This window comes from Diabrotica virgifera, chromosome 4 (genome assembly GCF_917563875.1).
Source record: "Diabrotica virgifera virgifera chromosome 4, PGI_DIABVI_V3a".
Lineage (NCBI taxonomy): Eukaryota > Metazoa > Arthropoda > Insecta > Coleoptera > Chrysomelidae > Diabrotica > Diabrotica virgifera.
The window spans coordinates 67043385-67067969 of record NC_065446.1 but is presented as its reverse complement, the minus strand read 5'-3'; the positions used below and the strand labels follow the sequence as shown (position 1 = coordinate 67067969).

Genomic DNA, 24585 nt, shown 5'->3' with positions numbered 1-24585 from the left:
TTTTTACACTTTCTAAATTTAAATAATTGTTTAATTGCGGCTCGCGAAAAATTTCAAATTTTGAAAAATGGCTCGGATCAAGGAGCTTGGCCACCCCTGCTCTATAGTAACTGGATTCCCTTGGTCCCTTCTTTAAAAAAATCATTATTATGTGGTCGCTGTCACTAGCTAACATGAGCCTATTATTCATTATATTCTCCTTCCTTATGTAGCAGAATTTTGTCAAATGTTTCACCTAGCTAACAGATCAATTTTTTAAAGGACGACGTTTTTCATTTACCCGTTCGCTTTCCCCTTCGGAATTCAAATAATGAAATAAAAAAGACAGTGTATGTTTCGTTTCGATTCAGAGGCGATGCACACTCTCCAGGCAGCTGTTTTTGTCTTATGGCGTCCTCAGTTGAGCTGCATACACACCTCTGAAGCAAAACGAAACCAAACTGTATATTTAAGTGGAAATTTAAAAATAGTTTAAAATCCACTTTTGGGACGCTACAGCGACATCTCTTAAAGAAAAACGAAAAGTCTCAAATACAGAATTCACTATTAAATTAAAATAGTAAATAATTATTTAAATCTGAAAACTTTTCTTGTGGAACTTTCTTTAAAATTCCACATAAATAGACAGTTTGGTTTCGTTTTGCTTCAGAGGTGTGTACGCAGCTCCACTGAGGACGTCTTAAGACAGAAACAGTTGTCTGGAGACAGTGCATTGCCTCTGAATCGAAAGGAAACATAAACTGTATTTTTCACTTCTATCTTTACTCATATTTGAGTACTAGGAACTTTCTTTCGGACCGTTCTTCCTAGATGAACGAAAGCGGAATGTGACTGCACATTGTAGAGTTCTTCTCGCGTTCTTTACTCGTCGTCTCTTGTCTTATAAATTGTAAAAGTCAAAGATTAAGGATATACCAAAAAAAAAAGTTCCAACAAGAGAAGTTTTCAGATTTAAATAATTATTTACTATTTGAATTTTTATTTTAATAATGAATTTTGTATCTGAGACTTAGGCTTTTCAAATGATAATGTTTGTAGAGGAAATATGAATTAACAGAGCTAAAATTGATACATACCAAAGAATGGGAAAATTGTATAAATGTGATACCAGCCTTCTTGTATGATACTTGAAATGAACAGAAAGGAAGAAGAGTGATTGTCACTAGTTAATTTTTTAGTTTAATTAGACAAAAAGGTAGAAAGATGCAGAAAATTGTATAAAATATACTTAGACATTGTTCATGAGTGCGTTTATTCAAATGAACACGATTTCTACAAATATCTCTCTAAATATCATGAGATCTTTTAAACAAAGTTCATAGAAAACTATTAATGTACAATCTTCTTAGCTGATGCTGCAATACATGCTTTAGTAAATCAGTCTCTTGAAAACTACTTTGTCAAAGCTCAAAACCCAATGTCTACAACTTCTTAAATCCTAACACATATAGCTTATAGTTTTTAAAATAGCAGTCATTTGAACAAGCTGCTCTTTTATTTCCTCCTATCCTATTTCCACTTTTTCATCCAACCAAAAAATTTCAAAAATGTTACAGGGCAATAATGTACTAAGTTGAGACCATTGTCCCACATTATATGTCATTGAGACTTCATGCTGACCAATTTTCTGCTTCTTGCATGGACCTAAATAAAAAATAGTGTGTTAAATTTATAATATAAACTAAAAAAATATGTTATATAACTGGAACTTCGTTTTTATAGGTTTGTTCATGTTTTGCATTTCACCAATTTCTAAGGCCTACATTGGATCCGTATTTCTCCGATCCGACGTCGGATTACAAAATAAACCCATAGTAGTAAAGGCAGCTATGTACGCATTTGATCCCGCTTGGCGGCGCTAGTGTAGTTGGAGATCAACGTTTTGACAATTCGTGAAGTTTGTATATGGTGTTTTTGATTACGATTTAACAAATAATAAATTATGGCCGGAAAATACGGATCTTGGGCTGTTTGTGCGTTGAAAAACGAATCGAGTAGAAGGAATGCGAGAGTTACTGGAAAAAAGGAAGCCCTTATTGAATGATAAACTATATTAATCATCGTCTCAATGTTTTATTTCTACAGCTCAGAGGGTATAGATCTAATGGTATTTATTTGGTATTGACTCACTCCTCCCACGAGTCTAGTGTGTAAATGATATCTGCCTTATTTTTTATCAATTTAAAATTCCCAAATAAGTACGCTCAGCATTAATTTCTGTGTTTATCTCATTTAAAAATGTGATATTTTCAAAATATGGCCGCCATGGCAGTTGCGCATTTGGGTTAAATTTGGTTTAAGCCTAGGTTGAGCGCAGTTGATTCTGCAATGTTGCCTTATTTAAAAAAAAATTATAATTCCTTATAGAAATATAGAATGTGTTAATTTAATTAAGTATAATTATTTGGGTGTTTGTCTAGGTGAAAGGCTACCTTAAATTTAAGGTGAAATTAGAAAAAATAGGGTTAGGTTTGATCAGGTTATGTTTTAGTCATTAAAGAATATTTGAATGGTACTATAGTTGATTTTTTTACCAAGAGGAGTAAACTAAAAAGACAGATTCACACCCAAGAAAGTTACTAGAAAAGTCACCAAATTCATCTTCTTTTTTAGTTGATCATATCAGCTTTCGATGATAATCCATACATATTATATTATACTAACACATCGCTAAAGAGTTCTAAAAACAACTGTTTTTATATAAAAGTAGACTAAAACTCTAAAAATTAAAGGAATAATGCAGAAAATACAAAAAATCACCAATATACTTAATTAACCTATAAAATGACAGAAGTTCCAAAATTTCATAAATGTCATTAGTGTCAAAATTTAATAACAGTGGAGTAAACTTGCCTGCGGTTGGACCAATTAGAAACAAACATTACGGCGCGGTAAATTTGAATCACTCCTCTTAGTTAAAAAACAAACAATAGGTCACTTTAGTTTTCAGTTATTAACTTGTTTATATTATTTTTGATTAGGTTAGGTTTGATCAAGTTATGTTTTAGTCATTTTAAAGCATATTTTAAAGGTAATATGTCACTTAAATTTTCAGTTATTAACTTTTATATTATTTTCGATGACGCTCAGTTAGGTTTGGTCAGGTTATGTTTTAGTCCCTAAAAAATATTGAGAACTTGAGAATATATTGAGAATTATTTCAAATTAATATTTCACATTTTTCTATATTATTATTTCAAATATATCATTTTTTATATTTTCACTACATAAAAAGCGATTGTAGATGTGGCAACAGTGTGAATGTATATAAAATTGCATATCTTAATCCGTGCGTTTATAATAAATTTTTATCTGAATTTTATAGTGAGGTATTCTATTTTTTACAGTCAAATCTAGGGGCAATACGTTATCTGTTTCAACAAATTTTTTATTGCAGATACGTGCATTTATTGTCAGCACATATTTATCCCTTCTTATTGCTACAATCCACTTTTTTCTATCAGAATATCTTTGAGAAACCTGTGTCCTGATGTTCTCGATGAGCACAAATGCACAGCACAACATTGAGGGATCTTATGCTCTTAAGTTTAATTCACACAGCCAAACAAATATGTAATATTTACTTAGAAATAGATTGATTTGAAGTGTTGACGTAAGTTGAGGCGACCTCCAACTACACGAGCGCCACCTACGTTGAGCTTTCCAGTAAATGGCGGCGCCTACATTGGATCCGTTTTTCTCCGATCTGATTCGATATCGACCGACGCCGACGTCGAACTGCTTCTCTGCTGTAGCTTCTATCAATCGCCCGATATCGGGTGATTTACGGATCCAATGTAGTATCAGGGAACACAAAATTGTAGGAAGGATGAAAATTTGGGAATAGGTAGTTGAAATTCTCTATTATTATATAAGAAAAAGTTTACATAATGTTGTTCTGAAGGTATTTCCTTGTGGCATTTTTATAATGAACTATTTTAAATGGGAAATAAGCCACAATGTTACCAAAAAAATGAATTTATTATAAATTCATTTTTTTGGTAACATTGTGGCTTATTTCCAATTTAAAATAGTTCATTATAAAAAGTTTACAATTCTACATCCCCTCCATTTTACAAAAATTGGGAAATATATGGGATGAAAAATATTTTCTCGGGAGTGAAAAAATATACGTTCAAAATAGGCCTGGAATTGGATAAAATGACTAATTCTAAGCAACTTTTGTTCTATAGAGTTTTTTCACCAAGTCGATACTTTTCGAGTTATTTGCGGGTGAATATGTTCATTTTTAACAAAAAAAAAACATGTTTTTGGACTATTTTTCGCAGATAACTCAACAAGTAAGTATTCTAGCGAAAAAATATTCTTACTAAAAATATAGCTTATAAAAAATTGAAAAAAATGGTGTACGCGTGAGGCCTGCAGACCCAGTAGAAGCAGAGTTGTAGCTAATGAAAAGTAGGTTCTTCTTCGTGAAATTCCAAATCGAATATTTCAATGTGAAATAACCAAAAAAACAGAGCACTTTTCGGGGAAAATTCATTACAACTTTTTTAAGGTGTTTAATAAAAGGTTTATTTTTGTTTTTTAAAAAAACTTCTAACATTAAAAATAAGTGAGTTACGCTCAAAATACTGTTGGTCCCTTTTATTTTTTGGTACAAAAATCGCGAAAATCGCCCTCCAATTAGCTTCCCAAATAAAATTAATCGTTACCGGTTCACAAGTTACTTTACATATGTATTGTTTATATTATCTATAAGTTTTATTGGTTCAAGTGCTCATTTTTGAAAAAAATTGGGTTTCAAATAAAACATTTTTTTAATTGTGAAAAAAAAAATGGAATTGTTCATGGAATTAACTTAAAAATTATTAGTAACACCAAAAATCTTAAAGAGTAAAAAAATGTACGTTTTGCTTTTCTGAATATTTTTGCTTCTTTGTTTTCTTGTTAGACAAAAATTGGTTATGCTATGGCTGTTCAAAATTTGCCTAAACCCGTGATTAGTTACTCGTTCAAACCATTTTAACTAGGGCTTTTTCAAAAATAAGCACTTTGAACCGATGAAACTTACAGATCACATAAATAATACATAAGCAAAGTAACTTGTGAAGTGGTAATGATAAAATTTATTTGTGATGCTAATTAGGAGGTGATTTTCGCGATTTTTTACCAAAAAATAAAAGGGACCAACAATAATTTGAGCGTAACTTACCTACTTTTAATGTTACAGATGTTTTTAAAAAACAAAAATAAACTTTTTTTAAACACTTTAAAAAAGTTGAAAATGAATTTTCCCCGAAAAGTGCTTCGCTTTTGGGTTATTTCACTGTGAAATATTCGATTTGGAATTTGATAAAGAAGAACCTACTTTTCATTAGCTACAACTCTGCTTCTACTGGGTCCACAGACTTCAAGCATACACCATTTTTTTTCAGTTTTTTATAAGCTATATTTTTGCTAAGAATATTTTTTTCGCTGAAATACTTACTTTTTGAGTTATCTCCGAAAAACCGTCCAAAAACATGTTTTTTTTTGTTAAAAATGAACATATTCACTTGCAAATAACTCGAAAAGTATTAGGGAAAAAACTCTATAGAACAAAAGTTGCTTAGAATTAGTCATTTTATCCAATTCCGGACTTATTTTGAATGTATATTTTTCACCTTAGAGAGGGGGGTATTCCATGTAGAATTGTAAACTTTTTCTTATATAATAATAGACAATTTCAACTACCTATTCCCAAATTTTCATCCTTCCTTTATTTTTTTGTGGGTCAGATTGTTCTTTGATCGGGCATAGGTGCAGTCATTTAATACATTTAAAACTTGCAAGTCATCAGAAAACTAAAGAAGTGCGATAGAAAATGTGCTGCTAGAGCGACATAAAAATTATCATGTTTTCATTAATGCTTCACACTTATCCAATACCAGCATAGCTGCAGTTCCGCCTTATCTTTAGAAAACCTCTGAACAGCGGCGAATCTATAAGAGGGGAATTCCCTCGTAACACGGATCAGAATTGAAGAAAAAATTCTATGAAAAATCTAATGATTTTTCAATTATGTTGGTAATTCTGTGTACCTGATCAATTGTAGAATGTTTATTTCTAAACCCAAATTGGTGCGTTGGAATACCTTTTTTCTCTTATATTATTGGATTCATTCTTTCTAGCAGGAGTTCTCAAAAAGCTGATAAAAGTGATATTGACCTATATGAGGAGACTTCATTTGGTGATTTCCCTGGTTTTGGTATCATTATAACCTCGGCTATTTTCCATAAATTTGGGACATATCTTAATTTAAATGCAGCATTGATTCTGTTGATCAATTTTAGTATGGTTTACGAAGCAAGTTTTTTAGTAATTCTCCAGTGATTAGATCATATTATCCTGGTGCTTTCTTCAGATTTATGTTGTCTTTTATTTCATCGGATACTTCCGTCGGAGATGTTGGTCTGATTCTCTCTTCTATCTGATTAGGCTCTAACGATATTTGATCATCAATTTGGTCTTCATGTGGTTTCAATGTATTTTCTAAATATGTGGCAAATCTCACTGCCTGTTGCCATTCTGTTGCTTATTGCTTCTAGTCCAGCTATTGTCTTCCAGTTTATTGGGTGAACAATGGGTTACTTGTGATTTTAGCTGTTCTGTTGGTTTCCAAGAGAGTACTCAATGCTGATACCATCCATCAACTCTCTCAGGTAAGAACTTATTTACTCATTTTTTATGTTTTGAATCTCTCTGGCATGTAATAATAAAAAAATATTTTTTTCTGCAAATAAACCACAATACTTGTAATTTACATATTGTATTGGGATTTCCAGTCCAGAAATCAGTCTCAAAATGCAGACAAAGAAGTTAATAAATATTATACATAATATTTTCTATCATTTGGCAGTAGATAAATTTATTGTTGTATTAATGTAAATAATATAGTAGTCAATATCACCATTTCTCTAGGTTGTGTGAAGATTATGAGTGGTTGTTAGTCAAATTAGTATATTCCTTATTAGACAATAGAGATTTTAATAAAATGACAATCCCATTGATCAACATAAAACAAATACACTTATTAACATTTCAATTCATGTTATAACCAAAAGTTGACCTTACACATCTTAAGGAAAATGTGTAATTTCATTCAAATATAATAAAATTTACATGAATAGATTCATCTCGATGTTACAATCATTTCATATTATTTACATGAATAAATTGTAATTAAAGTTTATGTAAATCACATTTTTGAAGACCATAAAACTATCCTATTCATAAATACTATTAGTCTAAAATATATTATCGCTATTTAAAACAGCTTAACAAAGTGTGAGACTGCCGATTTTTTTGAGGTGCGTCACTGCATTGTCATTATTATCTATAAGACCTTAATGCCTGCAGAAATATTTCTGAACTAATTCACCAAATCTATTTTCTCTCTCTAACTTACGTACATACCCATTTGATTTTAGATTTATTTATATCAATTTACGCCGTTATTAATCAAAATTCAGAGTTGGCGCAATAATATGAAATGATTGTAATGTCGAGACTAATCTAATCATGTAAATTTTATTGTATTTGAATGACATTACATTTTCCATAAGATGTGTGCGGTGTACTTTATATGAGAACTTGATCTTTTTCAGATTCAATAAATCTTCTTGCAGGTTGAACTGTTTAGTCATCCAATTTACTGTAAGTTAATGTGATTGTCAAAGACAATGATTATGTGTTCTGAAGCTATTTCTTTGTGGCATTTATGTAATTTATTATTCTAAATGGGAAATGAGCCACAATTTAACTAACATTATTTTAATAACGTTTCGACATCCACTTCGGACGTCCTTGTCAAAATACAAAATATTAATCATTAATATTTTTTATTTTGACAACGACGTCCGAAGTGGAAGTCGAAACGTTAAGAAAATCTTTTTTTTAAGTTAAATTGTGGCGTATTTCCCATTTAGAATACTAAATGATTATGTGAATTCAATTTATAAGGTAATACTAATAAATCTTACCTCTTTTCTGGTGTTGGTATACTCAAACCATAAAACATTTGGTATAAGTGTTGTGTCCCTTAATAGAAGTAATTCTGATATACTCCAGGTCACAACTTGTGGGAATAATGGAGCAAGAACTAAGTAAGTCAGAGCAAACCAAAATGTTGCAAATAGAATACCTACTAATGCTCCATAAAGCACTTGGGATACTGTGTGATACTCTAAGTATATTCTACTTATGCTGACTAAGATGGCCATAGACAAAGATGAAAAGATTATCAAAAATTTAGACAAACTTTGTATGATAGTGTTGTTATTCATATGCTGTAACCTGAAACAAATTTAATAAACATTATGTTTTCTAGTCTAACTGATCTAATAGTACGAGATCCGAATAGGAAGTCAAAATCTACCCATGTGCTTGCCGGATGAAACATTTTTTTTATTAAATTTCATACATAGACAAATATTTCTAGCATGGGTTGCCTATCAAAATCGTGTCATAGCTATCCTTAAGGGGGGGCGAAGGGGTTGAAATCAATATTCCAAACACATTTTTTTTTAAGTATGGTAGAATTATTTTATTTTTAAATGAAATAGGCATATTCAGTACAATTCATAGATTACTCAAGAAAAAATTCAAGGAAAAATAATGAAAAATAAGTCAACGGCGGCAAATTTTTAAAAGACACCTCAAAATATAATGAATTTTGCGGTGGACATCAGAACTCATCATTGAGTCATAGTAAACAAAAAATTCAAAAAGATTTTATTAGCTTATGAGTTTTTTGAGGTAACGCTGTCAAATTTTTTTAGTTTTATCTAATTTTGACTTTTTGATATCACTCAGAAATCTAAACAGAGTATTTTTGGAAAAAAGGGTGAAAATCAACATATTTGTTATTGTTAAACAAAAAATAAGCATAAAACAAAAGTATCTTCACAGCATTACCCAAAGGAATGTCTAAAGAAAATATATACAAAATTCCAGGCGAGTTGGTCAAGTAGTTTTTCAGTTACAATGTCTACAGCCTGAAAAAAGCAGATTTGAGAAAAACGCGTTTAAAGTATTGTCAACTTTTATTTTCAATTTTCTTTTTGTCTGTCAAATGGTAAAGTGATGCACACCGAAATATGTTTTTAAATCGCGGAGTAATTTACAAAAGAAAATAAGAACAGCTGTTGACCGTTTCTCACTACGCTCAAGCGCGTTGGCACGAACTTGCTATAAAACGAGTCGAAGGTAGGGAGGTAGGGAGAGTTAAATAGCCCTAGCTTCGACTCGATTTGCAGCAGGTTCGCGCCAGCATGCTTGAACGTAGTGAACAATGGTCAACAGCTGTTTTTATTTTCTTTTGTAAATTACTACGCGATTCAAAAAGATATTCCGGCGTGCATCATTTTACGATCTGAAAGACAAAAAAGAAATTGAAAATAACAGTTGACAATACTTTAAACGTGTTTTCCTCAAAACTCCTTTTTTCAAAGGCTGTAGACATTGTAACTCAAAAACCACTTGACCGACTCACCTGGAATTTTGTATAATATTTTCTTTGACACTCTTTGAGGTAAAGCTATCGAGATATTTTTTGTTGTATGCTTTTTTTTTGTTTAACAATAAGAATTAGGTTAATTTTCACCCTTTTTACAAAAAAAAATTCGTTGTTTTGACTTCTGAGTAGTATCAAAAAGTCAAAATTAGATAAAACTAAAAAAACTTGACAGTGTTGCCTCGAGAAATTCATAAACTAATAAAATCTTTTTGAATTTTTTGCTTATCACGATTCAATGATAAGTTCTGATCTCCACCGCAAACTTCATTATATTTTGAGGTGTCTTTTAAAAATTTGCCGCCGTTGGCTTATTTTTCAGTATTTTTTCCTTGAATTTTTACTTGAGTAATCTATGAATTGTACTGAATATTCCTATTTAATTTAAAAATAAAATAATTCTACCATACTTAAAAAAAAACTGTGTTTGGAATATTGATTTCAACCCCTTCGGCCCCCCTTTAAGGATAGCTATGACACGACTTTGATAGGCAACCCATGCTAGAAATATTTTTCTATGTATGAAATTTAATAAAAAAAATGTTTCATCCGGCAAGCAGATTGGTACATTTTGACCTCCTATTCGGATCTTAGACTATAATGAATATAAGCTAACAGAATCATCAAATCTCTGTAAATTAGCTTTTTAGCTGTCATGTGTCATTAACACATGATTTTTCAGACAATAACTACTTCATTTGAATGTGGTACCTAATAACACTTTCGCTGCGGATGACGTGAAATATGTTCACTTGAGGCTGTTGATATACTAAAGTAAGTTATGTGCCCATGCTGATGGCATCGAAAGACGTCATCCGCCTATGACTTAAAAAGCGAGTGACATCTTTTGGCGCCATCCGCAGCGAAAGGGTTAACTGTTAATATTCGTTGGGTTATCCAAAAATGGGGTAAATGAAAATATACAAAACCCTGATAAAACCGGCCCTTATATATGGATCAGAGACATGGACACTGTCAAAAAGCGATGAGAACTTATTAGGTACGTTTGAACGAAAAATCCTTAGACACATATATAAGGGGGTGAAAGAAAATGAAGTATGGCGCAGAAGATATAATTTTGAACTATACGCAGCATACAACGAACCCGACGTCATAACATCCATAATGCGGATGGGCCATGTTGAACGGATGTTGGAGACCGAAACACCAAAACATATAATGAGGCAAACACTAGTAGGGAGAAGGTCAAAAGGAAGACCCAAACTTAGATACATGGAACAAGATCTCAAAACACTTGAGATTACCCACTGGAAGAACAAAGCAAGGAACAGAACAGAATGGCGGAAAATTCTAGAACAAGCCAGGGCCCGAAAAGGGTTGTCGAGCTACTGATGATGATAATCTAAAAATGTAAACGGGCATTAACATTGGCAGTTAATCTGAATTATTTTTCTTTTAAAAGAAACTTCTCATTTTAAGGGTATAGGAGCAAAATGTCGCATGTCAAAATGTTCAATGTGTTTTAAATGTATTCATTTTTTCCGAATCCTGAGAAAACTAATAAATATTTTTGAAAAATTTAAACTCAGAATGAAAGATTACATTATTACTGAGGGCTGAAAGTCCCTGAAAACTTCTATAATGTTTATTTTAATCATTTCAGGGGTGAAAATAAAAAAAGAAAATTTAGTGTGGTTTTTAATTGCAAATATTTCATTCAAAAGAAACTTTTTATTTATTCTAAGTGACTTTATTCGGTAATAACGTAATCTTTCATTCTGCGTTTAAATTTTTCAAAAATACTTGTTAATTTTCTCAGGATTCGAAAAAAATGACTACATTTAAAACACATTGAAAATTTTGACAGGCGACATTTTGAACCTTTCCCCTTAAAAGAAATAATCTATGAATATCCATACAAAGGTTGAACTACAAAAGAAAATTAAGATTTTCTTAATTTCACTTCTTAATCGCCCTATATTTATTTTCAAAAAGATTGCATTTAGCGATATTAGTAATTATTTATATACTATTCGCGGTGTGCAAGTACTTGGAAGGGAAACGAGAAACGACCGTGCGCGAGTCGCGGAGAAATATTGCAACTTTCTTAAATAATTCATATTGTCAATTGAAATTGTCAAATTGACGTATATTTCATACCTTCTGTCATTGAAGCAGAAAAATTATATATTGCTCCTCAATATTGATATGATATGCAATTATTATATAAAGGTAAATTTAATTAATTGTATTTTGCTTGCAGTACTGCATTTTAATAACTAATTTTATTTACTACATACAATTGTTTACGTTTTGATAAGATAGCCTGAATCTTATTTTTTCTTCTGATTATTTTTTTGGGCTATGGCCTTGACAATTATTCAGTAACCAGGACTAATATAATTGGACAATATAATTAAAAGTGCGAATAAAGTTGCAGAGCGTAGAAATAGGGGTCGCTTTGCCGAACTTGCACGGTCCTAATAGGTTGAATTGCATATTTATAATGGTTGGAGGAGGGATAGAGTTTCTACCCGAAGGCGCTTGCGAAGCAAGCACCTGAGGTACACTCTCCATCATACTTTAATGAGCTTACTTTCAATTTCAAAAATTTTAACTTCTATAGGCACTCCCCCTAGAGCCAGTTTTCTTTTAGATGATTGTGAATGAACTGGAGCACTGCTGTGTAAAAACCACATTCTTTGTCCAATATTAAGTGAAAAATTTTGCAGTAGTATTGGCAAATTATTGTTCAGAAAATACAATTCACAGAGCGGTCAAAAAATGTGGGCCAATCATATAGTCCCAAACAATACCCAAATGTTTATAAGCCATCTAGTTTGACTATAACTGTTAATAAAGTGGGGATTGCTTGAAGTATAGTAATGAAAATTATGCTGATTTGTTGTTCCAGTTTTGTGAAATATAGTCTTATCTCCAAAAAGCACACAATACACTGCGAGTCAGAGAAAATGAGCACCCCAAAAAATGGGTCAATTTTGAAGTCTCGTATCTCCTAAACCTGTTGTCCGATTTAAGTAATGTTTTTAATATGTTATAGCCTTATTCTTTAACAATATCATTGTAATAATATTGTTGCTAAACAGGTAAATTTTCATTGTATACCGGGTGTACAAATCAAACTGTTTTTTTCAAAGTTCGCAAAACCCTGTGGAATATTCTAGAATTTATATAAAATACTGAAATTAAAACACAACTATAGCCTCAGGTGTTCTTAACATTATACATATTGTATTATATTATGTTTTTTTGACTCATTCGCTTATGTTGGATAATACAAAAGTTAGCTACTTTAATAGCTAGCCATGTTCTTCGTCAGTACAGGGTGTTTCTAAATAAGTGCGACAAACTTTAAGGGGTAATTCTGCATTAAAAAGAACGTGTGTGTACTTTGTACGCCTGTAAGAAGTTATACTTCTATTATCTAAATGATTTCAACGAAATTAAGATATTTTAAACAGTTTATTTATATTTTATTTAAATATTAAACTAATTTTAATACTTACTAGTTTCCAAAATTTTTTATTAAAGCAACACCAAAAATTAAAAAAATAAAAGAATAAAACGCACACAAACACATTGAAAAATGTCACAAAGAAATTATTTATAAACAATAATTGTGGTCAAAAATTTTAACTAAACACGTATTTTCTGAAAAAAAAATTATATTATAATAAATGTACTTACAATCATAAAATGTATAAAAAAAAATAAAAAATAAAAATTTGGATTGGGGATCACACCCACGTATATTGTTCGATTTGAAATCTTACAGACACACACACTGAACGTTTTAAACTTTGACAATTCTGAATTTAATCAAATTAGTTTGATTTTTGTGGAATTAAAATATTAAAATACAACAAAACATGAGTAAGAAAACAATATATTAGATGAAGATTGGTGGAAATTTTGTTGGTAATCAAATTATATAAATCAAAGCAGTACCTACCAGGTAGGTAGGTACATTTTACATTTTCCAAATAGATACCTATGTAATTTTTTATTACAGCACTGCAACATTTACAATTACGTACCTGTTGCTTTTAAAAGCTATTTAAAAAGTCACTACAATTATAAACTTGCTTTTGTCTCTGTCCTCACAACAATAAAAACTAATATACATAACATTTGTTTACCCATAACTGACATATTGAACAATTATTGACAGGTCATTGTAATTACCCAATCAGAGCACGTATATAATTTAAACTGCGACCAGGACCAAGATGTATGTCCGCAAATACTTCCTTTCCGAGATACGGGTAGTTGAATTTTTTCTTACAAACTGATAATGCTTTAAAACCGGTTGAGATAGGCAAATGAACTTTGGTGGGTTTTAAGACGTAGTGGCGCGCCAATGGTGAATATAAAATTCTTAATTGTATGTCAAAAAATGAGCAATAAATAAATCATCAGTTTGTAAGAAAAAAATTAACATCCTGTATCTTGGAAACGAAGCATTTGGGGACATATGTTTATAAAGCAAACAGTCATTAGTTTTTCATGCAGAATTACCCCTTAAAGTTTGTCGCACTTATTTAGATGATCAAGAACATGGCTAGTTGTTAAAGTACCTAACTTTTGTATTATCCAACATAAGCGAATGAATTAAAAATAAAATGTTAAGAAAACCTGAGGCTATAGTTGGGTTTAAATGTCAGTATTTTATAAATGCTAGAATATTCCACAGGGTTTTGCGAACTTTGAGAAAAAATCACAGTTTGATTAGTAATCACTCGGTATACAATGAAAATTTACCTGTTTAGCAACAATATTATTACAGCTGTTATTGTTAAAGAATAAGGCTATAACATATTAAACAAATTACTTAAATCGGACAACAGGTTTAGGAGATACAAGTAATCAAAAATTACCCATTTTTTGGGGTGCCCGTTTTCTCTGACGCTAATTGTAGAAAAAAATTCATTGGTATGCACTTACTACTGAAACCATTGACAAAAAGCTAATCTACTATGATAATCAACAATTGGCAATTCTTTTTGCAGAGGATTTTTGCAGCTGAAGATTTTTCATTTGGATCAGACAGCTTCCATGAAAAAAACCTGGCTCAGCTTTTGTTATCAGCAATGCATTTTGCCATAGAGTAATACCTCGACTTACGCTACCCCGACTTACGCGAACCCAGAGTTACGCGATTTTCAAATCTTTTCCATTAGTCATTTGAGCGCCACACAATCGCTCGATTATCGATGAAATAGAATTACCGCCCACATATTATTGCTCATCCAATGTAGATATTTGGACTTTTCGCACGAAATCAGCACATCACTAGAATTTATTTTGTACATATTACGTATTTCTTATCTACAGTTTTGTCTGCGAGTGGGTGCTTGTTATTTTTATGAAATTAGTAATGCGATTAAAGAAGTTGTTGATAGTGATGACGTTGAAGAACTGTTGAATTCCCACAATCGGGAGCTAACTATTGATGACCTCATAGAAATTCATGAGGAAGAAAAAGACATTGAAGAGCTTGATTGTTTGGATCCAGTTTAACCGAAAGATCAAATAACGGTTGGAAACTTGACCGAAGGTCTCAGTTTAATTGAAAAGGGCTTACAAATTTTAGAAAATATAAACTATAACAAAGATCGCATTTCTTCTACCAAACAAGGGATAAAAAAAATTATTCGCCTGTTATGAAGAAATTTTGCGGGAGAAAACAAATCTTTGAGTTGTCTATTTGTTAGATTTTATGCAGCTTTCTACATCAAAATAAATTACATTGACAATTTTATATTTGTACATGCTATTTTTCTTATGCTTATACATATATACATACTGTTGTAGAATTGTTTTTTTTTTATTCAAAAAAATTATAGTTCATCATTTAAAAAGAAAATTAAATTTATATCAAAGACCATTAGATCATAGATTCTATTAGCTATTAAACAGTGTTTCGGGAAAGTGAAAACGATTAGTGATAATAATTCGACGAAGTGAATGGGTACACTAACAAACAATTCGGGATTAGAAAGTGAACATATCGTTTGGCGAGAACAATAATGTTTTTAAAATGTTTCCGGGAAGGTTAAATGATGGTAAACACTTTGTTTTAGTTTGTAGAAGTAAAAGTAGTATGTAGGAAAAAACTAAGTATGATATTTCTTAAAATTTGACAAATTGGAAAGTTATATAGAAAAATATTTGGTTCTTAAGAAATGGGGATGAAAGGTTTTGAGAGAGGCGTGTTTTTGACTGGGTGGAAAAGATCGGTAGAAGGGATAAGAAAGTTGGAGTCTGAATTTGCGAGATAAAAGAGGGTCACTGTAGAATGGATATCTGGTGAGAGCAGTCAAGTTTTCAAAAGTGAGAAATCAGTGTAAAGTGGTGTGATCGGCCTTTGCGAGCAGAATCAAGTTGAAACCAAATTGTAGACCGGTTGAAAAGTTAATTTTCCTGGTCCGAGGGAGATTCCTTTGTTTTGTCTAGAACGAGTAGCTGATTGATATCTATTTTCACAAGATATCAAGCAAGGAGAAAATTGAGTAAGAGAATTCGAGCAAGTTCCTGTGTGTTGTTTTGGAAGCAGTTTGGACGAGAGGGACCTTTTCGCAACATCCAGAGAGTACGTTGGGAGAATCGAGAACCACGCAATCCAGAAAAAGAGGAAGTGGAGAAACAAAAAGATTAGTCAAATCATTTGTCGGAATGGAGAGAATTTGTTTATATCAAAACCATATTTGCTTATTTGTTTATTGAACATTACTATAACGCAGTTAGTCATTTCAAATTTAAGAATTCAATTCACATGAATAAAAGTAAATTTTATTAAATTTAGTATGAGAAAATAATAATTTATTTAAATAATTTTTTTTTGTTAAAACAAAGAGATATCAGAATTAAAGTATGATTTATTAAGTAAGAAATTGTTGCAACAAAGTTAAATTTAGTATTTTTTAAATCATATGTACACGGATTATTTGGTAAATGAATAATATATTACATTTATATGATATTGAATGTTTTTAATTTCCCTGTTCCATCCTAGAAGAAGTAAGCAACTAGAAATACTAGAAGCCACAAATCATAGGTATTGTATCAAATACAAAATTTATTGGAGTCCCTGAGAATAAAATTTATTGGAGTATTTAATTTGAATTTAGTTTTGTTTTACATAGGCAGTGATTAAAGTAATTGAATAATTAATTGAATTAAGACTTTGCTAATCAATCTAAATAAAGAGATAAAGTAGAGCATAACAATGCATATGCGAAATTACAGCCCGACTTACGCGAATTTGACTTACGCGGTTATTGCTTGGTCCCACCTATCGCGTAAGTGGGGGTATTACCGTAGTTTAAATATTCAACACTACTTACCTTATATAGACAAAATATATCACATATGTTGTAAAAAACCATACAAATTGTGCATGTGATGATGGCATACCATATTCTACATAATGGTTTTCTCTAAGGATAGGTCTTGACTCACATATGATGTGTTTTAATAGGTAATTGAAAGCTTCACTGGCTATTGTACCCAAGAAGAAGGTTATCTAGAAGATAGAAAGTTATATAATACATAGATAGTAAAGAATTGTACAGTAAAACCTTGATATAACATAGTAACTGGAGGGACAGGGTCCGTTAAAGCCAAAAGTCTGTTATATAAAAATAGGTTCAAAATAACCCTTTCAGTCACCATGTTCATTTAAACGAACATCAACTTTTAAGCCCCAACGATAGCTAATTACCATTTTTACATTGAATCGCTGTGATCATTTCAACGAACATCGTCTCTGTACATTGTACTAGGTATAATGTTTATGAGCGAAATTTGTTCTTTATAAATCTTTACCACATTCATGGACACGACTGCATATGAAGTCACTTACTCCATAAGAAAACGTGTCTACATCTGAAGCGGGTCCAAGGATGTGTTAAAAAATCATATATTTCAACCTGCAAGTTATAAATTTTTATCTTTGCAAACAAAAACTCATGAATGAAAGGGTTAAATCAAAAGACTTTTTTTGAACCGATGTACACTGTATTTAGATATAAATAAAAAATAATGTGTGTGTACTTTGTACGCACGTAAGAAGTTATATTTCTATTATTATGATTTCAACGAAGTTAATATACTTAACAGGTTATTTGTATTTGAGAAAGACAAATCCAAAGACACAAAAATTATAATAAATAATACATTTACTAAGAACACTAATATATCCTTTTATATGATATAATATGACTTATTTGCGTTGACAGCGCTGATACATACATATCTTGAAAGATTAGCAACGAAATACATACTGTCTGTGTGCGCATGCGCCTGGCGTTATAAAATTTCACTCTCGATCGTAAAGAAGTATAACTTCAAAAACACAAAACACAAACAAAATTCTATTTAAGACATAAAACACCAAGTGAGTTGTATTTAACTCACACCCTGTTTGGGCCAGAAGTTCTATGAGTTAAATATAATTCACATTAACATTGAGATTCTGAACGTGGAGCCTGATGGTGAAAACGAAAAATTTTAATGTGGTGGTTAATGTGTTAATTGTCTTCAGACATTTGTAATGAAGTAGCATTGTTTGATATCAACTCACTTGCTTTAAAAAAGGAAACGAGTTTTGTTTGCACTTTGCTGTTTTATTTTTATAATCAACTCTCTAAAATTACATTCACTGATGAGCACGCTAATAACTGGCAGAATAACCCAAAAGATGGAAAACACATTAAGTTGTGAGATAAAAAGAAATTAAACTAGTGAAGGTGGGAGATTTAGCGATAAAAAGAAGTTGAGTTTTTGACTTCAAACTAAACACATCGTTATTGTTTGTTTCTCTGAAAAGTGACATTTTATGTGTTTTTTAAGCATAATTTATTGTGTTATTTAGTATCCTCATGAAGCTCAAAAAGCAGCCTATTCAATGATGTATTGTAGTAATTAAAATTTCTTAGCATATTCTCAAAAATTTGAATAATTCATCTAGTTTTCAATAAAAATAATTTAATGTCATTAAGGAGTATTACAAAAAACCAACAAGATAATCAAGAACCAGTCTGATATTTATTTCCAAACATGAATAATTGTTATAAATGTGATTTAATGGATTGTGATGAAAAAAATTCAATAAGTTGTGATAGCTGTAGCAGATTTATTCATCGTAAGTGTAGTGACCTTTCTCCAACAGAGTTCAAAGTAATGGAGCTAAAAAAGCAGCGTTCTTTGAAATTTTTTTGCAACGATTGTCAGGAAGGGTTGTTATTTGTTCCAAAACTTATTAAAAAAGTGAATGATCTACAATTACAATTTAATGAGCTTCGTAATGAGTTTATGCAGACTCAAAACTTAAATACTGACGAAATAATTAGTGAATTGAACGAGCGGCAAATTAGATCGAAAAATATAATTATTTTTAATTTACCTCAGAACAGCAATGCGGTTGATGATATCCACTCTGTCCAAGAAATTTTCAAGCAAGTTTCAGATGAAGAAATTCCGATTATAAAGGCAATCAGAATGGGAAAGAAAAATAATAGAAATGAAAAGCGGCCATTGAAAGTTATCTTATCGAATACCCATGATGTACTAGCTATTATTAAGAATAGAAAGAATATAAATAATGACAAGAAGATTTTCGTTAATGTGGACCAAACTCCTATGCAGGTAAAACAATATAAAGATCTTAAAGCAAAACTTAAACTATGCCAAGATCAAGGTGAGGATAACTTAATCATAAGATATGTAAACAATATTCCAAAAATTGTTCCAAAAAACTTTTAGTCAGTGTCAATTCAAACGAACGCAATATTTATTACCAAAATTTTCCAAAAAGACTAAGCAGCCCAAATTCCACAAAAAGCTTTTTAGTGTATTACCAGAACACCCAAGGCTTACGAACTAAATTGAATGTACTTCAAAATAACTCGCCAGCTTGTCAATTTGACACAATTGTATTGACAGAAACATGGTTGCACAGTGGCATATTTGACGCAGAACTTGGCTTCGCAGATTTTAACATATATCGCCAGGATCGTTCTACTAACACCAGTGCCTTTAAGCGAGGAGGGGGTGTCTTAATTGCTGTACGCAAATCAATACCTAGTAAACATCTCCTAGTTCCTGATAGTATTGAACATGTCTTTGTCACAGTTGGATCTGTTATATCGAATATTATCTTGGGAGCAGTGTATATTCCTCCAAATTCATCAGCACATTCATACATCACTTTTTCTGAAACATTAGATTCACTCGCTCTTCAAATGCCTAATTCTACCCTGCATATTATGGGTGATTTCAACTTGCCAAATAGTATATGGCAAACTGGCAGCCTTAGTTCGACAGTGACTACAATTGGTGCACGTCCTCAAGAAGTGTCATGTGTACAAGTTATGTCAAACACATGTAATTTCCACAACTTATTCCAACTTAACTCACACTTAACCTCGCACAACAGCCTTCTGGATCTGGTATTAACACAGGATTCCTCTACGGAGGTCAAACAAGCAGACTATTTTTTGGTTCCTCCAGCTGTTCACCCACCACTATGTATTAAGTTAAATAATGGTGTTGTAGAGGGTGAAGATGGTCTTGAGTTTGACGGATTCTATAGAGATTTTAACTCTACAAATTTTCAAGATATTATAATGTTTCTGAATCAATTTAACTGGGACTTTTTACTTTTAGGTAAGCCTCTTGAAACAATGTTAAACATTTTTTATGTAATTATCTTTATTGCAGTGGATATATTTGTTCCTTTAAAGAAATTTTCGGCCAGAAAATTCCCGGTATGGTTCTCAGTTGAACTAAAAAATTGTATTATTCAAAAGAAAAAATTGCACAAAAGGTATAAACAAACACAGTCAGCGGATGACTATCAGGAGTTTTCTAGGTCGAGACAAATATGCAAAACAGCTACAGTAGAACTCCAATTATCTGGACTCCAATTATCCGGATCGCCAATTATCCGGATCAGATTGAGAAAAAGAAAAAATCAAGTTTGTGAAAAAATAATTCATTTTACTGTTATTCAGTATTGTGTGTCAATATTACGTGATGTAAACTTTGTCATTTACATATTGTTGTGTATACTATATTGTTTTTCATAATAAATACCGTATATATTCTCCATTGTGTTTTGCTGTAATTACGTTTCTTTCCCTGAAAAGGCCTTTTTCGAGACAAATCCAATTATCCGGATTTTTGATTATCCGGATCGGGTCCAGTCCCAATTAATCCGGATAATTAGAGTTCTACTGTATTAGCTTTAACATAAAAAAATTTTGGTCATTTGTTAACAATAAAAGGAAAAGCAGTTCTTTTCCAAATACACTTAAATATTTGGATAAGACTGGTTGTTCTGGGGAGGAAATATCAAACATGTTTGCTGATTATTTTTCGACAGTATACTCACATGATAATGTTAATATTTCCACTCATGAAATATCCACATGCAATAACCATATTCCACACCTTGATATTAAAATATCAGATATATTTAGTAAACTCTCTTCTTTGGATGTTAACAAAGGGCCTGGACCAGATGGGCTACCTACCTTATCCTTAAAAAAAATGCTCCTTTATTCTTTCAAGATCTCTGTACCACATTTTCAAGCTCTCCCTCCAAACTGGAATCTTCCCTAACTACTGGAAAGAGAGCTTTCTAAAGCCCATCTTTAAATCCGGTGACAAAACCTGTGTAACAAACTATCGTCCCATCAGTATAATCAGTGCAATCCCCAAGGTATTTGAAAGTCTGTTATGTGACATTCTAACCCCTCTATTTGAACCTCTACTAGTCCAACAACAGTTTGGGTTTAGACCACGAAAATCTACAGAATTAAATCTTCTTAGTCAGGTGGACTTCTTGCTGGACGCCTTGGAGAAGGGGTATCAAGTGGATACGATATACACTGACTTTTCCAAGGCATTCGACAGCGTGCCACACAATATTTTGTTGCATAAGTTAAAACTGATTGGGATTGATGAGCCTTTATTGTCATGGTTCCAAAGCTACTTATCTGATCATAGACTGATTGTTAAAATTGGCACTTTTCTATCTAAAATTATCCAAGTTCCATCAGGAGTGCCTCAAGGCTCTAACCTTGGGCCACTATTGTTTAATATTTTCATAAACGACAAATGAATGCTGCACAATCAGTTTATTTTTGCTCTTTGCTGATGATCTAAAATTAAGCTGTGTGATTAAATCCCCACAGGATTGTGAAAAACTACAGTACCTACGATTTAAATAACTTGCTAGAGTGGTGTAAAAGAAATGGCATGGAACTTAATCCAACTAAATGTAAAACTATGACTTTTTCCCGTTCCAGAAACGCTATTGTCTTTGACTACAATATTGGTCACTATAGTATCGAAAGAACTTCCCTTCTTAAGGACTTAAGGGTCACCCTTGATACAAACTTACAGCTTTCTCATCATCTGGAGAATGTTGTTAATAAGGCTTTTCAGATTCTTGGTTTTATTAGAAGATGCACCCAGGACTTCACAAATATTACAGCTTTAAAAACCCTCTACTGTGCCTTGGTCCGTCCCCATCTTGAGTATGCCTCCTGTGTATGGTCTCCTTTTTATGGAGTGCATACTAATGCTCTTCAGCTAGTTGAACATAAATTTTTAAAGCAAATTGCATATAGACTTGGTATCTTGGGCAATTACAGTGATGCAGATATTCTTAATATCCTAAATATGGCACCTATCACTGCTCGTCATAAGAGAAGGGATCTCATCACTTTCTACAACATCCTACATGGAAAAATTGGAACTCCAGAGCTTCTTCAAAAAATTAATATTCATGTCCCACTAAGAACAACCAGGGCTACAGTTAGTTTCCATTACCCAATCCACAGTACTAACTATGGTCTTAACAACTTCCTCTCTAGAACTGCCAGACTAGCAAACCAGCACCTTAACATTGACTTTTTCCAAACTTATAGCAAGTTCCTGAGTCAGGTTTTAGTAAACATTGACTAAGACTTATTGTTCTGTAAAAATAATAATAATAAACTCAAAAGTGACTTGTCTGCTTTTGTCCGCCGACCACACTAATGTCCTTAAGTATGTTTGTTTGTGTAATTTGTATTAGTAACTTATTTATATTGATAATTCGTATTTTTTGTTCTCTTTATTGTAGGTATGTAATTTATATTTTAACCTATTGTTTTTTTTTGTAAATGGTTGTAGCCGTATATAAATAAATAAATAAATAAATACATACCAAATTTTCCGTTGCGTCAGATTAAATAAATTATTAGAAGAATTTTTTTTATTTTTGTTTATTTGTGTTTATTTTAGTAGTATTTTGTATTTTGACAACGAAACTGATTTGGGCTTCGAAACGTTGAACAAAATTATTTTTTCAATTTAATTGTGGCTTATTTCCCATCTAAATAGTTAATCATAAAAATACCACAAGGAAATAGCCTCAGAAAAACATCATATCAATTAAATAATTTCAACCAGAAAAAATATATTTTTGTGGAATCTATGTTCGCTTAGTGCTGTGGAATGCACTGAAATAAAGCAACTATCAAACCATCTTTAATTATTGTGAATTTCCTACAGCAGAAACTATTTTGCAAAAAAGATAGGACATCACTAAAAGTGCTGAAAACCCTTGTTGGCTTTTTACAGTCCTCCAACGAAGAAAAAGGGTCCAGACCAAACAATCACTTCCATCCTCATTTTTTAGGTTCATAACTTCATCTATTTCATTTTCAGTCATGATGTTATACCCAGGATCACCTTCATTTACTTCTAACCATTGTAAAACATCTTCAGCTACTTACTTCTTTTCCGGCATTATTATGTATTGTCCTACAGAAATTAGGAATTTCCAACCATTCTAAACCTATGCCTGCATCTTGGCCATCAAACAAATTTTTCTTTTGCAAGGTCTGCTGCCCTATTGTATATTATGCATTATCTTCATCATGAAATACAACCATTACTACATCTAAAAACTTTCTGAGAGATATTCATTTGGTTTCCAAAATTATTCCCTGACCCATGGCTTGAATAAGCGATGTTTGGGTTCCGCGTGGACCCGTTGGTAGTCAATATATGTATCTTGATATGTGACTGGTTAAGCATGTATAATATTAGCAGGGCTTAATTTTTTATATTTGACCGGGTTTTTTGTTATATCCATTAAATAGAGGTTCGTTATATCCAGGTTTTACTGTACTCTATATTATTTAAAGTAAAACGTATTTAATACTTACTGTGTGTAAATCTCTTCTAAATAAAATTAATGCTAAGAATCCAGAACCAATTCCAAAAGGAGCTAAACTTATAAGAGCCAAAAATTTACCAAATAAATCACCTAAAAATGTATATACAAAGAGTAAGATTCAGGTCTAAAATGCACTTTGAAAGTATTTCTTTTGGTTTTCACATTTTCACTTACCCTTGGGGTATTCCACTAATGTTAAAGACAGAGGGACCCACTCAGTTTGGTCTTTATTTATCGAATTAAGAATAGTGGTTCCATCATCACTAGCCATTTTGCATGATTATATTGGGAACATTAATAAATTCTAAATATTGTTTGTAAATTCGTTTACAGATGCATTAACACATATGCCAGACATAACCAAAAAACATCAAAACCCACAGATCAAAACTTCAACTTCAAAACGTCAGCAGAGACAGAAACTGTCATTTTAGTAGATTTTGTTGAACTGTAAACTTTAAAATCCTGAAATGACGTACGTCATCAATGACATTTCTATGCATGGGCAACTTTATTTGAAGAGATAGTCGTATTGGATTTGGCAACACTGTCGAACTAGAGGGCCTACAGTGAGCCATTTTAAAGAGTTATTATTTGATTAAATTAATTTTATTTAGATAATAAACAGTCATTAGCAAACAAAATACACAAAATGTTTTAAAAGAAAATATAGGTGATCAAAATTAAATTCATATTAAAGAAATGTCTTGGTGACTGAAGTTTAGATATTTTTTGCATTTTTCCTTTTTACCACTTTTGTCTTTGGTTTGTCTTTTGTCAGATTATGATCTTGTTACACGGATCTTATTTGTCCACTGCGTCATTTTTGTATTAGATTGTAATTAATGTT

The 24585-nt window shown here is 31.7% G+C and overlaps 1 protein-coding gene across 1 annotated transcript; it reads right to left on the bottom strand.

The window, feature by feature from the left end:
- Positions 1 to 1235: 1235 nt before the first annotated feature.
- Positions 1236 to 24135, bottom strand: LOC114324807 (dolichyldiphosphatase 1). The gene is made up of 5 exons (XM_028272675.2): positions 23910 to 24135; positions 23725 to 23825; positions 16846 to 17024; positions 7986 to 8298; positions 1236 to 1644 (listed from the first exon to the last, which is right to left on the bottom strand). The coding sequence occupies exons 1-5, from the start codon at positions 24004 to 24006 to the stop codon at positions 1600 to 1602; spliced, it is 735 nt and encodes a 244-aa protein (XP_028128476.1). The 5' UTR covers positions 24007 to 24135; the 3' UTR covers positions 1236 to 1599.
- Between the last annotated feature and the right edge of the window lie 450 nt (positions 24136 to 24585).

Coding starts and splice junctions, on each gene's coding strand:
- LOC114324807 (XM_028272675.2), bottom strand. CDS start 24,006: ATGGCTAGTGATGATGGAACCACTATTCTTAATTCGATAAATAAAGAC. Junction 23,826..23,909: donor ATTAGTGGAATACCCCAAGG/GTAAGTGAAAAT, acceptor ATACATTTTTAG/GTGATTTATTTGGTAAATTT. Junction 8,299..16,845: donor ATATATTTTGTCTATATAAG/GTAAGTAGTGTT, acceptor AATTTGTTTCAG/GTTACAGCATATGAATAACA.